Source organism: the organism of the source record quoted next, unplaced genomic scaffold, assembly GCF_019419815.1.
Source record: "Pyrus x bretschneideri cultivar Hongxiangsu unplaced genomic scaffold, Pyrus_bretschneideri_v1 Contig32, whole genome shotgun sequence".
Lineage (NCBI taxonomy): Eukaryota > Viridiplantae > Streptophyta > Magnoliopsida > Rosales > Rosaceae > Pyrus > Pyrus x bretschneideri.
Window position 1 is genome coordinate 900,752 of NW_025999635.1, and position 19,965 is coordinate 920,716.

At 35.0% G+C, this 19,965-nt stretch overlaps 4 protein-coding genes across 4 annotated transcripts; 2 read left to right on the forward strand and 2 right to left on the reverse strand.

Annotated features, from left to right (window-relative positions):
* Nucleotides 1-325: 325 nt before the first annotated feature.
* Nucleotides 326-5,338, reverse strand: LOC103966653 (protein GET4). Its single transcript, XM_009379848.3, is given in 13 exon segments — nucleotides 326-568; nucleotides 747-833; nucleotides 943-1,027; nucleotides 1,469-1,597; nucleotides 2,003-2,049; nucleotides 2,187-2,270; nucleotides 2,730-2,820; nucleotides 3,467-3,617; nucleotides 3,903-3,932; nucleotides 3,935-3,983; nucleotides 4,118-4,196; nucleotides 4,510-4,589; nucleotides 5,184-5,338. Coding segments are annotated over 13 exon segments (978 nt in total). The 5' UTR covers nucleotides 5,232-5,338; the 3' UTR covers nucleotides 326-550.
* A 1,929-nt stretch (nucleotides 5,339-7,267) lies between these two features.
* On the forward strand, nucleotides 7,268-8,044 carry LOC103966652. Its single transcript, XM_009379847.3, has 2 exons — nucleotides 7,268-7,483; nucleotides 7,934-8,044. The coding sequence occupies exons 1-2, from the start codon at nucleotides 7,268-7,270 to the stop codon at nucleotides 8,042-8,044; spliced, it is 327 nt and encodes a 108-aa protein (XP_009378122.2).
* A 1,216-nt stretch (nucleotides 8,045-9,260) lies between these two features.
* Nucleotides 9,261-9,847, forward strand: LOC103966651 (low temperature-induced protein lt101.2). The gene is made up of 2 exons (XM_009379846.3): nucleotides 9,261-9,401; nucleotides 9,662-9,847. The coding sequence occupies exons 1-2, from the start codon at nucleotides 9,321-9,323 to the stop codon at nucleotides 9,743-9,745; spliced, it is 165 nt and encodes a 54-aa protein (XP_009378121.1). The 5' UTR covers nucleotides 9,261-9,320; the 3' UTR covers nucleotides 9,746-9,847.
* A 2,276-nt stretch (nucleotides 9,848-12,123) lies between these two features.
* On the reverse strand, nucleotides 12,124-15,328 carry LOC103966650 (receptor-like protein EIX1). Its single transcript, XM_048590372.1, is given in 3 exon segments — nucleotides 12,124-14,205; nucleotides 14,208-14,948; nucleotides 14,950-15,328. Coding segments are annotated over 3 exon segments (3,135 nt in total). The 5' UTR covers nucleotides 15,262-15,328.
* Nucleotides 15,329-19,965: the final 4,637 nt, after the last annotated feature.

Consider the following 19,965-nt stretch of genomic DNA (forward strand, 5'->3'; position numbering starts at 1 on the left):
CGCACGATATATAAACAGACATAGTTAGAGCAAAGAATAAAAAAAGATGGAAATCTACAGCAAGTCAAAGCCGGTGGAGCTCAAGGCCATCACAGCGACTCCGGAGAGCTTCGGAGAGTACGGTCAGGTGGTGGAGGCGTTGCCGACGGCGACAAGTTTGGTCCTTGGGATGCTCAATTAGACCTCATCATGGAGCTCCAAGATACCTGGCTTGTTATGTCAGTCGACTTCCGAACTTATTTCAGAGATGTGTATCTTAAATTAACGGATTTCAGTACTCAAATTTCAGAATCCGGAAGAAATTATGGCCATGAAAGATTAGAAGTCATACAATTTGGAATATTCAAATTAAAAAATAAAAATTATCCTGTTGATGGTACAAACACAAGATCTGTATCTACCTAGGTGAAAAACAATATAAATATAAATACACTCCCAAAAATTGTTCCTAGAGTATCAAAAATACAAATACACTCCCATCAACCAGCACAAGAACGGTAGCATTGATGGATCCGCCGAGGAAGCAAGAACTTGATGCTCCATCGCGCCACTATTCACCTCCCATCATCTGCATAACAAGGATGTATGTTCCAATAAGAATGCTGCTCAGTTATTTCAAGACTCACTCAGTTTTTTCCATGGAACAGAGTCTCCGTCAGAGTTGTATCGTTATTATTTTGTGGATAACTGTTCATAAGAGTTCAACTCCGTTACAAGCTACAATATTGTGGGGAATGCATAATTACCTTGAAAATCTCGCCGAACATCCCCATCCCTTGCAGTGGATTTCTGCGTCGTACTCCATAAAACTTCTCCGCAATTTCATCCAGCAACTAAACCATAAATTCATAGTTAGCATATACCTTTGCACAAAAGTACACCTTAGTGAGAGCCATTTAACACAAATTTGTAAAAGGTTGTCACGCATAAAAAATCGCATACCTCATGAAATGACGGTTCTCTGTCTAAGCTTGATTTGTATTTCGCTCTCAACATATTAAAAAGCGGAAGAGCATCTCTCAACAACCTGCGTTGAGAATAACATTCAGAATAATTCAGCAATTTGTAAACCTCATAGTCATAGCATACAGATCAATAATTGAAGTTCCTTCTTATTTCATAATCTAATTAAATCTTAATGATCTCTCGAGACTTTGGCTATCGATATTTTGATGCATGAAGATGAGGGGCATAAATAAATTGCATATTTCCAGTATGATTATCGATATTTTGATTGCCCAAGTCACCGAAAATTACACTTTAGGATTTTACTTTTTAATGGCTTGATTCAATATCGATTGCCTCTAAAATGAGCAAAACGGAAGCCAAGCAACAGTACATTTCATTTTCTTTTACCATGCTCCAAAATCCATTTAGACAGATAAGATTTTTATGGATCCTTCTCTAGAGATGGGGTATAAGATTGTTACGGTTCATGAATAAAAAGGGAGAATTGAACGCAACATACGTTTGCAAAAGAAAATTGATGAACTGGATCAAATCGGATTTGGGAAAGTCAAGCTGCTTAGACTCCACTTGCTTCTTTATCTCATCCATGAGAATATTGGCATCTCTCAGATTACCAACTGACAAATACCTACAATAGAAAGACACAAAATCAGCTCTATAGGAAAACCGAAAACAGAATTAGCTGGATTAGCCTACTGCTCAATCTCAGAACAAAAGCAAAAGGAAATGTATATAAACATGGCGAGACGGTAGTTGAATGTGTATGTTCAATTGTTCTCATAGTTCCCAAAAAAAGATTATAATTTAGAAAGGGAATTTCACTTTACATTGTAATCAAGTTATTGTTCTCATTTTTACGAAAAATTCACTCAGGTTATGGAGTTATTGCACTCATCGTGGACTTCAGAAATTGAAGCTAATCCAGGATTCAGGTCCGATAATCCAGATTGGGTGTTCAACTATCATCAATGATACCAATGGGAACAAAACATTTGAATTGCCTATACAAGCACATAGTGGAGATGTGGCTTACATTAAAATAGCTCGGGCAATGGCCACATCATCTTCCCCTGGATAACACTGCATGGTCAAGAAGTGTGAACCACATAAAAACTTCACATAAAAAAGGTAACTATAATTCCATTCACGTCAAAGCATACATTTTTCCGAATTTTTGAAAATTGATTTCAAGTGTTAAGTGGGGGAAAAAGCCTCACCTTGCCCATAAAATTTACTAAAGTCGAAGCAAACTCTTTGGGGTTGTTTCCTCTAACAAAATGATGTGACACTCTAACCATGTCCTGTAAAGCAATCAAACGAGATACTGGTGTTCACTCTACGCTAATAGCAAGAGTCAAAAGTACTCAAGGTATAAACTGGACCTTTTGGTTACACGTTTCAAATTCAAGTACATTAGAACAAGTGAATACAAGAATAGCTTGAACAGTATAAAGAACCTATGAGAAAAAAAATGATTCCAACATTTTCAAGTAGAAAACGACAGTAAATAAATGTGTATAAATAGTGATCTGTTGGCCAAAATCAAGTTGGTCCAATATTCCATTTGACCCTACTAGCAATTAAAAAGCAGTTATTTGTGAAAGGTGGACAAAAATTGGAACTCCCAAATTCTAGATATGGAGACTATGCATGAGATGTATGCACTTGCGAGCTAAATACAAAGATTGAATATGTATAGATATAGATATAGATATATAAATGTATATATACAAACACATATATATCAAGGTGCTACTTACCACCTCAGGAGATTCAAAATATATGTAGTTCGCTAGCATAACATGTATTTCTGGAGCTCCACTCCTGGGTGCACCAAACTCCTTAGACCACCTGAAAAGAGAGAAACAGCAACGCATTTTCAGTGCTCGATGACACTCTGGGATCTGATATAAGTAAGGCGCATATTTAATACATATTGCGTGTGCTCATCAGGTACACACATATTTTGTACAATCACGAATTTAACTAGGATGTAAAGAATCAAAATTGATATTTTCCTTAATAGGGATAAGTTGGGGGAAAAAGTTGAATATGAAGTGCGGTTGTGGGTATAATTGGTTTTTCAATATTTAATGAGACCAATTTTGTCCTGAATATCTATAAAAATGCTAATAAATGTTGGAAAAAGCGGGGCTCCGGGATGGAGGAATAGCTTCCGTTAAAAGGCTATAAGTAACAGCATTATCTTCTTTCCCTTAGCATTTATGACAAAATCTTCACTTCCTTGCACTTATCCAACATGGGAAAGTAAACGATTTCTCAAGCCCCTTTTCCCACCAACCAAACGCTTAGTTAGAGTTAAATAGCATGGATTAAACAAAAGAAAAAAAAAGCACAAGAATATCATATAGCATTGAATAGTCATGATAGAAAGGAATCAAATATCTTCACTCCTGCATAAAAAAAAAAAACCAAAAACATAACCATAAAATGTCTTTCAAAATTGGGAAAAGTAAAATATTGCACAAAAACTCACTTAAGAGCAGCCTTTAGGAATGATGAGCAGCCCTCAACACATGTTTTTGCTGCCCCAAGTGTTTCAGACAGTTGTTGCATGTCATCTAAATCCCCTAACTGTTGCGGCACAGGTATCCGAGGAAATGCTTTATAAATTTTCCTGACACGAACTGACAAAAAATTGTCATAATCACGACGAAATAGAAGAATCATAATACAAGAAAGACCGAAACGCCAAAAATGGCCAGGAAAACATGTGAATCATGATTCATTTCCAAAAATTCTATTTATCATAACACTGATATTCTGATACGAACAGAACCTGCTAGAAGAACCATGTGACTAGAACCAACCAAGATAAAGTTCCAAAGCATTTAAAATTACTACAGAAGATAAGAACAAGCCAACAGTGAATCAATCGAGAAATGAATTCTATACCTAAGATAACAACTCACCTAAGGTTTCATCGTCATAAGGGAATCTTCCTTGACAAGTGTTTCCACAAACAAAGCAGCTAACTCAGCACCACAAGTAACCTGAAATTGTTTCCGTAATACAGAATCAGTAATACAGATTTGATTATGAAATGTCATGTTATATTTTCTGCATGTTTGTATCTCAACTAAAGGTAAGATAAGTATTGATGAAGCAGAACCATGAAAGTAATGACCTGCCCATGATTCAGTTGGTTGCATGCGCCGGACTGAAGGATATCCACAGCCTCGGAAAACCTCTGAGCAGCTACATATCTGCAATAAAGCAGCCATATTGATCAAGGTGCATGCCTTTAAAAAAAACAAAGGAAGAAAGTGGGTTACTGGGTTCCTCAACAGCCATGCTGACAGTTACATAAAATGAGGCTTTCTCCAATGCGGAAAAAGCCTAGCTAGATGTGAACCCAGCCGATCAACCGGGCACTCACATCCCTTAAGATTGATCCCACATTGGAGAATTTCTGTCACTACAATTCCCAAGATTCCCTGATTGATCATACTCTTGAGTCCCGAAACTAAATAATAGAAACTATGTAAGTAGAAATTATAAAGAGCATATCACTCGTACCTTGCACTAATTGATTTGTACATTTGTTGAGCTCCATAGAAATTACCTTCCTCTACAACTTTCTCTAATTTCTGAATATTCTGCATTTAAAGTAGATAAACAAAAAGGCAATTGGAACCCTTCCTTCCTAAAACCGTTGCTGATAGAATGCAACTGATATCTGTTCTGCATTGAAACTAAGCATCGAACATCAAAGAAACAAAACACTGAACATCGAAACAAGAATTATCGTGTCATCATAATCTCAACAACCAAATTCAGGCTGCAATTGTTACTTTGAATGTAGGAAATCTAAAGCAAAAACGTTTTGTAGAAGAAATTAAACGTTTATACAACAAAAGCCAAAAGCCAAAAGCAGCTTTATGGACTAGAATCTGCAAATACGATTAACGCTGAGCACATCACAGTCCAAATCAAACAGCACAAAACAGTGCTGATCACATCTATCACAATTCTTTCAAAAGTAGAGAAATTACGAATCAGAATCTCAAATCTGAGAAATTGCATTAATTTTCAGTACAGAAAACAAAACCCGCCACATGGATTTATTTAATTGAAACGTTTTCGAATCGTGGAAGCAAAGACTAGAGCAAAACTTGAGCAAAGATCCAAACTTTTTTCTTCGTTTTCACAAGAAACCGAGAAAGTTGAAAGGACGATTTCGGGTAGCGTACCTCTTGGGCGGGAGGCAATGCGCCTCTTTTGGGTCTCTCCCGCGACATGATGATGGTCTCAATTTCTGGGAGCGTCGAGTTCAAAGTAAGCAAACGTTGTACTCTCTCCAACTCGAAACACACAAAACGAATCCGGGTTTGGTAGTTACGCTGAATTACATCTACACCCCTTAATATAAAAAAGGATGTGATATCACATATCTTATTTTACTTCTCACACACTCTTTTAATTTTCGACCGTTGGATCGGATAAATTGAAGAAGATCAACGGACAGAAATTATCAAGGGTGTGTGAATAGCACACTCCTATAAAAATCCATGGCTTAAATATCAAAATGATCCCTGTGTTATAGTCATATGGCTAATTTAATCTCCGTGTATTCAATTTGGCTAATTTAGTTTTCGGGTTTGTTTCTGTTAACTAATTAAGGACATTTCATTCAATATTTTATAAAAATTTCATAAGAAAAATCATATGAGAAATAATTATCATTTCTTTTTACAGAAAAATGCAAATCAATGAAATATAATACATATAAGAAATAAAACTTTTAGTCTAAAAAATGATTAAAGTTGTGACATAGAAAAGAGGGGGGTGATTTTTTTTTTTTTTTGGGGGGGGGAGTGTCGGAGAGTTGGGAGGAGAATAATATTTATTTTAATTTCTAGTTTTATTTCATTTAAATCAAATAAATTATAACAATTATTTTTTTTTTTACAAAAATTGAATGGAAAATCCTTAATTGGCCAATGGAGATAAATACAAGGATCAAATTGGTCAATTTGAAAACACATCAACTAGATTAACCCAATGACTAAAACACATGAACATTATTTTAACATTTAAGCCCAAACCAATTTTATTTTATTTTAATCAATATAAGACTCAAATTTTGACACCTATACTTTCTATAATCGAAATTGCTACGTGTCGTCATAGTTCAATAATTAAGTGTTATGTAAAAACTTTTACAAATGATTGTACGTTGTTTGCTTGAAATGTTAAAGTGATAATAAATTTGTTTTGTATAAGTTATTATCTTCACAGATTGTTAAAGTTATTTATGTGTCACAAATAAAAAACTTGCTATTGTTACAACAGATGGCGCATAAGCACAACATCATTGAAATAATTAAGAGTGGTGCTACATACATCAAATAACATAGCACATTTTACATTATATAAATTTATATTGTGATTATTAATCAAATTCATTTTAATGCCAAGTACTCTAATTTGTGGAAAAAAAAAAAAACTAATACAATCAAATTTTGTTTTTATAATAGATAGCAGTAGCAACTTTATTTTGTTCCTTTTGCTTAATTTGGCTTACCCATTAGCCTACATTAGTCGTAGAGTCGTGGGATGGAGAGAAACTTACCCGCATATGATGGTACGATTGGCACAGTGGTTGTATTTCAAGTCAATCATGCATTATCATGTGTTTTCTTTCGCACATGGCATTGCGTGATTGAATTGGGAGACCGCCACCGTGGAATCCAGACTCGAGGAGGTTCTTCTCCTATGGGGGATTAGGTGTAGCCATTTTCATGGACCCAGGTAGCAATTTGGCAGTGGTGACACTTTGTTTTGCTGCTATATCTCAGTTACAAGCGGTAGAATTTTGCATTTCTGATTTGTAATTGTGCAGCCATTCGGTTAGTAGTGTCTGTATACCTCTTGCCCTTTTGTCGTTACCCCCTCCAAACCTTGTGATATATAACGACTTCATGGCACAGAAATGAATGAAATTACAAGCAGTTTATGTTATGAAAATATCATGAAATTACACCTTCATGGCTATGCTACTTTTGTGGGTTTTTTCTTCCTTTCCTTATGAAGATCTTCAAGCAATATTATTGTTGTTGAATTTTACTTTCTTTTCATTAGCCTTGTTCAAATTTTTACTGTCTTGGTGTCTTTTCCTTATATAAGAAGTTTCTAGTGTTTTTCATGGAGTTTGAAAGACTTGCTTCCGATATCAACTAAACGTTCAACCCTTTTTGTGAAAAGAAAACATCTGGTTCCTGGTGCAGGGTGGAGATATAGAAAAGATAGTATAAGCTTGAGACAAAGGTTGAAAATGAGCGGCAAGGCTTTGCAAGTTGCTAAGGTGTACCGTCACCTTCTCAAGGCCATGAAGAAACACGTTGCGAAAGAAGAGAATAAGAGGCATTTTATAAAGTACGCAACTGAAGAATTTAGGAACAACTGCAAACTGTCAGACCCATCTTCCATTCAGCGTAAGAAGCTTGCCGAGAACTACACTTTACTTCTCAATAGTGTGCACCATCACAAGGTACTGCAGACCTTCATTGCCCTAATCAAAGTTCTTTCCTTTGTTTTTTTTTACTTTTTGCAAAGTTCTTGTGATGTTTCATTATATTGGGCCGCTTTCGTGATTGCTGGATTGAATACATGTCTTGTGTCGTAGGATAAACAGATACTGAAATGGTTTCCTTTTAGTTGCATCAAGTTCTAGATGTGCCATTAGACTTGTTTACTAGTTCAATATCTGCAGTTAGAGTCTTCTATTACCATTGCGCTTGACTGCCCTTTTAATGCACAAATATGGAGTAAATTAGTATTCTCGTCCAGGCTGAGTACACAGCTTCTTTCACCGCTGTGCCTCCTAGCAAGCACTAGTTTCTGCTCCAGTAACTTGTTATCGAAGAAGCCCTATAGCTGCATCGTAACGTTGTCGTTTTATCTCCGCTAAAGCCTCTAATTTTGTGTATTTGTTGTGCAGGACTTGTTCTCTTACAACATTGCTGTGGATAGAACAGATGAGATGAAGAGAGTGCTTGGAAAATCAGCTGCAAGCGTGGGGCTTCAACTTCCCGACGTTTATCAGCCTTGATTATTATTTGGGCTTTCATAAAAATAATTAAATGTATATATTTTTTTTTTGCTACCAAAAATTGGAACGGAAAATTTGTTTGAAAGGTTATATGTTCCAAAAGAAATAAGTTCTGCTGCAGCAGCTGAATCAAATCAGTACTTTTACCCTATTTCACATTTTTTACAATTTTTCTTAATTTAGCATTGTATAATATATATATATATATAAGGCTAAATTTTTTTTCTTGATCCTTGTGGTGAGACACTACTTTTAAATCGATCTCTGTAATAAAGTTCGTTATCAATCGTAGTCCAAATTGAAATTTATGTCAAGATCTCATCCACTTGCAGGGGTAAAAGGGTCATTCCATTCTTTTTTTCTTTTCTTTTTGGTAATTCCACTTTTTTATTTGGTAATTCCACTTTTTTATAGTCAACAAAACAAAAAGGAAAAAAAAAAAAAAAAAAGAAATCCCTCCCCAATCCCTACCCTTGTCAGCCACAGCCACAGCGGCCACTCACCACCTTCCCCTCTCTCTCTCACATAACCCTAGCCATCCCGTCCGCCAATGTTCTTCTTAAAATGAAACTCAATTCAATGTTTGCATAATAACTTATATTTTAACCTAAACACAGTAAGGTACTTTGTGATTTTTTAAATCTTGAATTTGGACGGTTGGCTCTCTTGAAATTGAAAATGTCTGATAATATGAACCTTGCAATTTTATTGTTTATTTATTCTTTTATTGTAACTCTAAAATTTTTAAAAATAAAAAAATTTATATCCATATGGCGCTTTATGATTGATTGATGGAATCAATAAAAACGAAAATAACAAAAGAATGAGGAAAAATCCAATTTGAACTATGATTGATAACAAATTTCACCACAGAATTACAATTAATAACATTTTCACCATAAAATCTATTTAAAAGTAGAATATCATCATAAAGATCACAAAAAAAAATTTGACCTATATAATATATCCCAAATACGGAGGGTGAACGCAGAAGTGTCCCTCCTCCGCCCAACATGTTGCACAAAGTTTATAATACTTCCCGTGGATCAAAAGTGCATGGAAAACCAACAGCAAAGCTTGATCTTGACACGTGTCGATCTCTTTACATCCCACGTGGCGACAAGATTTCTAGGCTGTGACACCTATTAGTAACTGTGACTTTGCCTATTTGCTTCTCTTATATAAATCCACACTTTGAGCGAAGTAAATGTAAAGCACAAAATCGTCACCCATATTTAGCACAAGTTGTGGTTTTCATTTTTCAATCGTCAGAAAAATGGGTTCAGAAACGTTTCTGGAAGTGATATTGGCAATCATCCTCCCACCTGTGGGAGTCTTCCTTCGTTATGGCTGCGCAGTGAGTGCTTCTTTCACCCTATTTTCCCCAAATCCCGTTTCATTTTTGAGAATTCGTCCGGGAACGATCATTTTTCAAATCTCAGTTGCCGAAATGAATCGTTTATCAGTGTGTCGTCGATATCAATTTTAACAGTTGAGCAATTGAAATTTGATTTCCGATCATTTTAACCAATTCCTCGTTTATTTTTATATTTTGTAAGGTTATATTTTGATTTCGATTAATTGTATGTTGGTGTTAATTATTGTGGGTGAATGCAGGTGGAGTTCTGGATATGTTTGTTGCTGACAATATTGGGATACATACCTGGAATCATATACGCATTATATGTACTCGTCGGATGAATCGGTTGAAGCTTAATTTGGATCGTCAAGAACAATAAGTGTGGGTGTTTAGTTTGTTCAATGTATGTTCGTCTTTTTTTTAATCCAGGATCTTAACTTTTCCTTTTTAATTTCAATTTTTTCCTTTTTTTTTTTTTAGTTGAGCGATATTGTCATTAAATTAGAAATTAGATTTGACACTAATGGGTTCCAACTCACGCTGTCATACAAATGCACAACATATTTCTACCATTGTGGTAAAGGACCACCAGGTTTTTAAAACCTCACAAGTAAACTGTTCGCTCTAGTCTTGTAAACAAACAAAACGAAAATGTTGTGGTCTCGTGATCACGGAACGTATGAACAGTGTGAAGGAAAAGATTGCAGTGCTTATTGTTTTCTATTTCTTGTATATAAGGTTAAAGTAACACTTTCTCTTAACAAAAAAAAAATGTTTGCACTCCATTTAAACATCTTGATTTGTGTGAGATATTGGGGCAAACTAAATGTGTTTGTCAAATGGAAGATATAAAGGATATGGGCGTGTTTGTTTATGTTTATACAATTCTACTTTAGATTTCATTTTTGAGCGATTATCCAAGACGTTGAACCACATAGTCCGCAATTTTCAATAAAGAAACTAACATTTTAGATATTTTCCAACAATGCACCGTGAGCTTTGCTCGGTCACACTCGTGCTCTAGTTATGTTAATGTTTAATCGTAGCCATCCTCTTCTTACTCTTATTCATCCTCTTCCGTAGCTTTTCTCAACGCCTTGTCTAGATGTCATCGTTTTTTGGCTTCAACCTTTAGCAAATAAACCGAATCCTCTCTAACTTGTTTCAAATGAGAGACTCGTGATTAGGAGGGTGGTCGATTTGTTTATATATTTAAGATACTAAAAGTTAGAACAGTTAGATTTAAAAATAATAATCACTAAGAAGGAAATCTTTGCTTTGATGTTTTTTTTTCTTTTTTCGCTTTTGATGATATTTCATATTTCATAGAATGTTTTCTTTTCCTGTGAACAAAACTTCATGTACTCTGTCAATGTTGTAGTAATGTATCAGTGTTTTTTTCCTGTAATGGTAAGAAGTTTGTTCACAACATTGATAACGGAAGGAGAGAAAGATGTTTCTCCTCCTGTTTAGTAATGTAAAGTTTTTTCCTTGTGAAAAAAAAGAACGACATATCAGGGCGGGGAAAGAAGTTACAGTTTCTGTGTGTGACTTGCTACATTCCAAATTCATATACATGAGTTCCGCGTGACTTCCTATATTCCAAATTTAAACATGAATTCCATGTCAAAGTTGAATATAGTTCTTATGTACAAACTTTGGTATATATATCTAGTTCATTGATCATTATTGAAAACTTTTTTTTTCCTCAAATCCCTCAATTTCCGTACAAACAACATAATAGCATTTTTGCAGATGGAGGCGGAAAATGATATATAATGCTTATACATTTTTGTACGGGTTCAATCTTCACGTATATTTTTTTCTTAATATTTAAAATTTAATCTATACTAGCGCTATCATTTATTAAATAAAAATAATATTAACAACAACATAAATTAAAAAAAAAGTGCATAGTACCATATCCATATAAAGTTATAGACGTATGATGGATTTTCATCAACTTGTAATGCTTTATCACTTTCATTGCCTTCAAGAATTCGGGATTCTGCAGGCTGTGGATCCGTATAAAAACACCAACTAAATTTTGGTAATCCTACACTTGAGAGGGATTGTTTAACAACAATTTTGTTTTCGGTTTTTAGTTTCAGGTTTTTTAATTTATAAACTAAAAACTTGTTTGTAATTATTTATTAGCTTTATTTTTTCCAAAAAAATGGAAATTGGCGAACATGCTCATTTATTGAATCCAATTGATGGAATGATAGTTTTTCAGTATGTCGTCTATATCTCTAGTTGATTTGTCTTCAATGTTTGATCATTGCCTTATGGCTCAGGCATTCATTTCTTTCCTCTCTATTTATTATCTACTAGCCATGTACAGTTCTTTTTTCTTTTTCAGTTTATTTACGCGTAAAGACATTTTTTTTTAAATTATAGTGCTCATCGTACAATTTTTTTTCTTGTTTTTTCTTTTATGCGTTGAGTAAATGTAAAAAGGGAAAAAAAATTCTATACGCCGTGTAATGCAAAAAAAAAGCGTTTTCACACATTTTCCATGTCATTCATATGTTTTTACTGAATAAAACATGTCTTTTAATTTCATAAGAAAATATTTTTAAAACTAAGTAAAATATTTTTAAAACAAAGTAAAGAAAAATACAATCAAACAAAAGATGAAACTTGACAAAATCATACAATACAACCATACTGGCATATTTGTCACAAGAAGGAAAATGCCAACAAACATAAAATAAAGCTAAACATATTCAACAATTACATGATACAGTTTAAGCACTATCCTATTGAGTAATCCTGAAAGAAGAATGCTCCATGGCATGTTTACCAGCAAAGAACCAAGCACAATCCAAAACCCTGTGAAGAATCCAAGCCCAATGCTCACGTAGAACCACTCGTCTTCGAGTATATGGTATCCTCCTCCTCCGTCTTGCTCAACTGTTGGTGGCGGTATCACTCCATTCACGCTGCAATTGTTGTTGAGCGGAGGTCCGCAGAGTTCATTGCCGATGAAGCTAGACTGGTCAAGGCTCTGCAGCTGAGTGCTTTCCGGAATTCGTCCTATCAAATTGTTGTATGACAAGTTCAAGTGACTCAGAAATGTCATATTCGTCATGCTTGGAGGAATTTCACCATGGAGTTGGTTCATGGAAAAATCAAGAGATTCTAACTGTGCCATATTACCAATCATTGAAGGAATTCTTCCGGTGAAAGTATTATTCGATAAATTGAGTGACTGCAATGCGAGCAAGTGGGTAAGTTCTTCAGGGATCTTTCCATACATAAAGTTGCATGAAAGATCCATGCTTTTTACGAATCTCAGATTCTTGCTGTATTCCACTCCTATCCCTTTCGTTACCAAGATTGCATCCTCTAGAAGTGTATGAGTCCCAAAATCAGTCGTTAAATAAGCCCCAAAAACAATCTCATAATTATCTGACAAAGATGATTCTGACAAATTAGCCATGGCGCTCAAATTGTAGAAACATCTGGGTATCGTTCCTGAGAGTTTGTTACATGCAAGGTCCAATATCTGGAGTTTTTTCAAATAACAAACTTCATAAGGAATGTCTCCTTCAAACTCATTCGATCGAAGGTTAAGAACTTTCAACCCTGAAAGGCTTTTCCCTATCCATATTGGTATGCTTCCGACAAACCCATTTCCACCAAGGTCAACAACTGACAACCAGGTACAGTTCTGTAGTGAATGTGGCAATTCTCCGTACAGGAGATTATTGCGCAAGTGCAGCGATTCCAGCTTGTGCAAGTATCCCATGGACATTGGGACTTTCCCTGTTAGGTGGTTACTTTCTAAATTTAGGAATACCAAGTTGCGCCAATTCATCCAACAATCGGGTACTTTTCCAGCGAGATGATTGTCCCCCAGATGAAGAAGAGAGAGTTGCTTCGGTTCATCTGTCCCATCACAGAAGAAGTGGAAAACAGATCCAGAAAATGATGAACTGGAAAGATCTAGCCAATATAATGAGGTGGGAACATAAGGCAATGCACCAGTGAACTGATTAGAACTAAGGTCAACCACTGAAAAAGGACCAGCAACTATATTTTGAATCTCCCCGAACAATTGATTTTGAGAGAGATTCAAATAACGTAAGTGGGAAGATAAGTTCCAAAACCAAGTTGGAATAATACTTGAAATTCCTGTACCAGATAAGCTGAGATCTGTTAATTGCGTTTGTGTCTGAAGCCACATTGGCCATTCAGGTCCCAGGAGGCATGAATCCAATTGCAAACTTTCAAGTTGAAAAGGAGGAAGCCAATCTCGACTAGTTTTGAGAGTAAATGAGTTTCCGTTTGCAATGAAATGCTTCAATTTTGTAAGGTTGCTAAAAAAGGCTTCTGACACTACACCTTTTAACGAATTATAAGATATATCCAAATCCGTTAGCATTTTGAGTTGACCAATAACTTCTGTGAAAGTTTCATTAAACTGATTTCCAGAAATGTCCAATTCTACTAAGCCTGACAGATTTGCTAGAGACATTGGAATGGGACCTGATATATTAGTACCCCTCAACAACAATGACTTTATTCTATCTGGACCACACCCATACAAACTTTCAAAGATTTCAGATGCTCTTTGAACCATGAAATTGTTCTCTGACAGGTCAAGAACTTTCAACTTACAAAGATGTCCCAAAAATTTTGGGATTTTCCCTTCCAAATGATTATCATCTAAGTGAAGATCGACAATGGATGTCAAGTTTCGAATGGAACTCGATATTTCACCACGTAAGGCATTGTGAGAAAGAACTAAGGACTCGAGATTGTTCAAGCTATACAACCATTCAGGTATGGTGGAAACTGAATGGTTGAATTGAAGTAGTTCCATCCGAGATTAAGAACTTTAAGACCAGTCATATTCTGAATATTACTTGGAAGTTGTCCTGTAAGTTGATTCCCTTCTAGAGTCAATGCAAGGTCTTTTTGGTTAAACAGCCATTTCGGAATTGGGTCAAGACTAATAGAATTGTCTGACAAATCAATTTCCCTCAAAGATGTGATATTTTGTGAAATGCCTGGAAATGGACCTTGGAAATCACAAGCAACGAGATGAAGAGAGACTAGATTTTTAAGACTGAAAACCCAGCTTGGCATCAAAGAATTAAAACTGTTTCCAGAAAGATCAAGGACGACCAGGGAAGTAAAATTTGTGGTGGGTGGAGGGGGGATGAGAGGAAGTTCACAATCGGACATATTTAACTCTACCAAAGAAGGGAGCATGTTTGTAACTTGCAACCAGTCAGATGCTTTGCTAAGATCTACAGAACTCAAGTCTAAGTGTTTCAACAGAGAAAGACCAGAAATCCACTGAAGGTTCTCTACCTTCAGATTGATACCATTGAGAGACAGATAACGTAGACTGGAGAGATTTCCCAGTTTATGGGGAATTATTCCATCAAACCCTGAGTATCTGAGATTAAGGTGTGTTAAACTTCTCATAGAACCAATGAAACTAGGAATTTGTGTTGTACTGAAATCATTGTTACTCAAGTCCAAGTATTTGAGATGCTTTAAACTAAGCAAAGAAGGATTTATCTTACCTGCCGAACCAAGAGTCGAGATCCAAATAAGAGTCAGTATTAAGGTGCAGCTCGTGGATGTGGCCGGTTATGTTACCACAGACAACTCCTGTCCAACTGCAACAGTCTGAATCTTCTTCTGCAACCCACGATGAAAGCCGATTAGCAGGGTCCTTGAGATCATGCTTGAACATCAGAAGTGCTTGTCTTTCGCTGTCTTTGCAGAGTGGAGGCCAAGCGGGATCTCCATTGCATAAACCAAAACTGAAAGTAATGGTCGCAATAGCTGCTAGAAACCTGATTAGTAGTAAAACAACCCTCATGCTTCTCTCCATGAAGTTTTAGTCTATGAAGCAGGTGATGTGTACGAGCAATGAACCATCCAGAGTAGATATACTAGCGAACCTCTCTTTTTCGTTATCAATGACAGGAAAAGATGGATTAAACTATACGGCCAGCTCTTGAAATCTTTGATAAAAATTTGATAGATGATAAGATGGATTAAACTATAATACATTTCGTGCATGCATTTCATTACACACTTCGGTACAAACATTTCGGTATACTAATTCAATATAATATTATTTTGGTACATACATTTTGGTATATTAATTCAATATAATACAGTTCGATATATACATTTTGGTATAAAAAAAAAATTAATGTGTAAATTAATAAATTCAAATATTTAATAAGGAGACATTGAATAAAATACACATTAATTAATAAAACTAAACTGTTGACCTTTGAGTTACATGAGGTAAAATGAATTAAAATCGAGTCCCGAATGACGTAGCTAAATATAAGCCTTATTTGTAATTAAAATTCAACATATATTGAGTCTAATGAAGGCCAGTTGATCTGTTCCCATATGAGGTAATGCATGACTGCATTTGGTCTAAACCACACTCAACGGCAGGAGAACGTACGCTTTTTTTTACTCCATGCCCATGAATGAGTCCGTCCGACTCTCTTTGAATGTTGGACAATGCAAAAAAGTTGACAATATCAAATTTTTTGTGGAAAATTTGGCCAAAAACTCTTTAAATACGTTAAAAAAAATCTTATTAGGGGTTGGGTTCCACATTTGTTTCATGAGCCGACCTATGAGTTTTATGGAGAAGAGAGAGTTCAACGGTCAAAGTTGAACGAATTTTGAGTTTTAGAAAATAAAATGGTAACTTTTAAGTTACATGAGGCAAAGTGAATTAAAATCGAGTCCCGAAGGACTGTTAAAAATAAGCCTTATTTTTAATTTGAAATACTCATTAAAATTTAACATATATTGAGTCTAATGAAGGCCAGTTGACCTGTTCCCATATGAGCTAATACATGACTGCATTTGGTCTAAACCACACTCAAACGGCAAGAGAACGTACGCTTTTTTTTTACTCCATGCCGATGAATGAGTCCTTCCGACTCTCGTTGAATGTTGGACAATGCAAAAAAGTTGACAATATCAATTTTTTGTGGAAAATTTCGCCCAAAACTCTTTATATATTCCATATGATGAATGCATGAAAATTCAAACAGAATAATTAATTAAAGCTTTGGCTTTTCTTGCTCAAAGATGATAAAAAGGGTTGAACTGTACAGCTGAGGTACACAACACGTAGACTTGAGAGATTTCCAAGTTCACAAGGAAGTATTCACTCAAATGATCAGAAAGTAAAACAGATCTCATCAAGTTAAGTTGTGTGAAGTATGACCAATGAGCATTGAAGACATGCCTCGTTTGGTCTCTAAGATTGTATTGGAATTAATAACATTCTAGAAATATTGAGTACAGAGGAGAATGATTTTTCATGTTGAAGGAAACTTCTCCCGTCTAATAATCCTACCATTTTGAGAGGATTTGAATGAATAAGTTTTCTTTGTAAGTAATGATAGTTTATTCATTTCAATTTAATCATCTATATCAAATGAGGCCTATTCGTATTGGGGACCAACTTTGTTGACAAAAGTTATAAACAACTCATGCAATATAGCCACATATATTAAATAGGGGTGTACTATCCACACATCTCATTTTACTTCTTACACACCTTTTGTTAATTTTTATCAGTTGATTTTCTTCAATTCATTCGATCCGACAGCCGAAAATTAGAAGGATCTGTGAAAAGAAAATGGGGTGTGTGAATATCACACCCCTATTATATATTTTTCTTAAATATTGATTCTTTTACCAACAAATGAGCTCAGCCTCTGATTGAAGTTGAAGAAACTTGCTCCTCTTTTCTTCTGAATCCAAGTTCCAAACCATGCATGCTTTGAAGCCTGAGCCATCCTAACGCTGAACATCAACACTCGGGGCGAGTCAACCCGTTCTGACTCACGAGGCATGATAATTAATGGGCGAACTGACTCGTGAAGAACAAGGAGGAGGACAGGACCAGAAGGCGGGCTATGGCGCTTTGCTCTGGAGTGGTGATATGGTTTTCGAACACGTGCGGGGCAATTTTTTTTTTTTTTTTTTCTGAACGAAAACCTCACTTGACAGCAAAGGCGAGTGAAAATAGGGACGCATAAATGATGTGGTAAAAATCGATAATGCCCATACGTTGGCATAGGCATAGATATGAGTGACGGATAGATAACCGCGATTATTTATCTATAATTGTTTAAATTTTTACTTACATAACTATTTATTCATTGAGTAATTGCATAAACAGGTATATTTGTATTCATAACTATTTATAAACGGTTAACCGTAACTATAACCATTTATAAACGGTTAAACATACTCATTTAACTGTAACCACACATCTGCTTTTTAAACAAGTTAAAGATGAGAAGAAATTCTGTCACACTTTTCTTTTTCTAACAATTAAACATTTATAGGTACATTTATCTTCATCAAAACTATATGCAGCATGTTTAACAGACTTATCACCAGGTATACACTGGACTCCTGTTCTTTGTCTTCAATACAGGACATGCTCTGACATGTGAACATAAAGATGAAGTACCAACATTGAAGGTTCATCTGATTTTTTTGTATTGGACTGAAAATTTTTAATCAAAGAGAGTAATGGAGTCACGAAAAAAAAAATTAACATTGAGATAATTATATAATAAGCATTGAACATCTTTATAAGTTCCAAGCACACAAGCAGAAGGATTTCATGTAGGCCCGTGCCTCTCCTGGTTCTCAAGTGGCTCCGCCACTGCCTCCTCACGAAACCATTTTTCCTTTAAATGCTAACCGACAATTGAGGTTTTTTTTTCTTCCCACCAGAATCATCATCCAAGCTAGATTCACTTTGGTCCAAATTTTGATCAAGATTAACTGGTTCATTATTTTGGTTTTCGCTTTGAGTCTCATTTACCAACTACTGCACATCACCACACAAAAACCAAAAGATGTAAGTATTGCACTATATTTATACACTATATATGTATATATTACATCAGTAATTATAAACCAATTATTTAGTAAAAATACAAACTAATTGGATTCACATTTAGCAACAACTATATAGCTAGCAAGAACACAGAGGAGCATATATATATATAAATGGATTTAGCTCGTGTTTATTTACTATAATCCAAGTCATGAACATATGATAATTAATCACTCATCTGAACACCAAAATAATTAATTTATTGTTATTTTGAGAAAATGCATGTTGAAGGAATGATTAGTTTAATTAAGACTCCACTGGTTAAAACAATACCCATAACCGTAATCGTCAAGTCTCAAGTGTAAATGGATGAACAACCGTGGTTACCCATATCCAAGGGTATTTTGCCAATGCTAGTACTTTTGGTAAATGTCCTTTAAAATGATTGGAAAACATCCGTAATTCCTCTAGGCCTGTTAAATTTCCCAAAGAAACTGGAATGGGATCTGATATTGATTAGCAGAATGATCAAGGTGGCTTGATTTTCTAATATTTTCTACGTTCCCTGTTTAATGAGAGATTATTGTACTGTAACGACAATGATTCTATTCGATTTCAACTACACAGAGAGAAACTCACAAAGATTGTTGATCCGTTTCCATTGAAATTGTTCAATCACAAATCAAGAGTCACCAATTGAGAGGAGTGATATTATGTGGATGGCTAGAAATTGAACCTTGGAGATCACATTCTTTTTTTTTTTTCTTTTTTTTTTGGAAAACGATAGATTTTGTTAAATTAAATATTAAAATAGTCATCGACGAGGTTCGAACTTATGTCGTTATATAAGAGCTCAACATCTCTTCACCACTGTGATAAAGAACCGCTTGCTAGAGATCACACTCTCTGAGATAAAGTAAAGAGAAACTAGATTTCTAAGACTGAAAACCCACCTAGGCATCAAAGAATTAAGTCTGTTTTCGGAAAGATCAGGTAGCGGGGGGAATGTGATTGAGTCCACAACTAAGCATATATAGTTCTTCCAAAGCAGAGAGATTGTTTATTGCTCGCACCCAAGAATAAAATCAGAAAATTTGGTGTACAGGAAAACTTAAAAACGATTCTTCGTTGCTTTATGGAGGTAGAGAAAATCCAATTTTCCAAGGGTTTTTTTTATTATTTTTTTAATGGTCTCTAAGTGGCCATTTTTTTAATTGAAACCAGTTTTTCAGTAGAAAAATGAAAATTGAATGCTATTTTTTTAGTTTTTAAAATTTAGATTCGAAAACTGTTAGTAATTAGCAAACGAGATTAAACACTCAAACAAAAACAAAAAACTGAAAATGAAAAGTAGTTATCAAATGAGATTGAACACTTGGCTTCTAAAATGTAGCATTTTTCAGTAACTAAATTCTCGCTACAAAGTTGTTGAATAAGTTCTTAAAACCCATTCAATCTTGTTTCAAGTCACAAGCTCTAATTAAATAATTATTCATTCATTTAATGATATATTGAATTGTTTTTTTTTTTATTGAATGGGGAGAATTTTGAACCTTTGTTTTGCTAATTTATAACATGTGTCACTATGAGAACCCGTATTTTTCAAATGAGTATATATATAGATTAGATGAATTGGTAAGTTAAATTTAGTGTTGGCAATTTTACGATTAAGCAAGTATTTATATTAGCATGAGA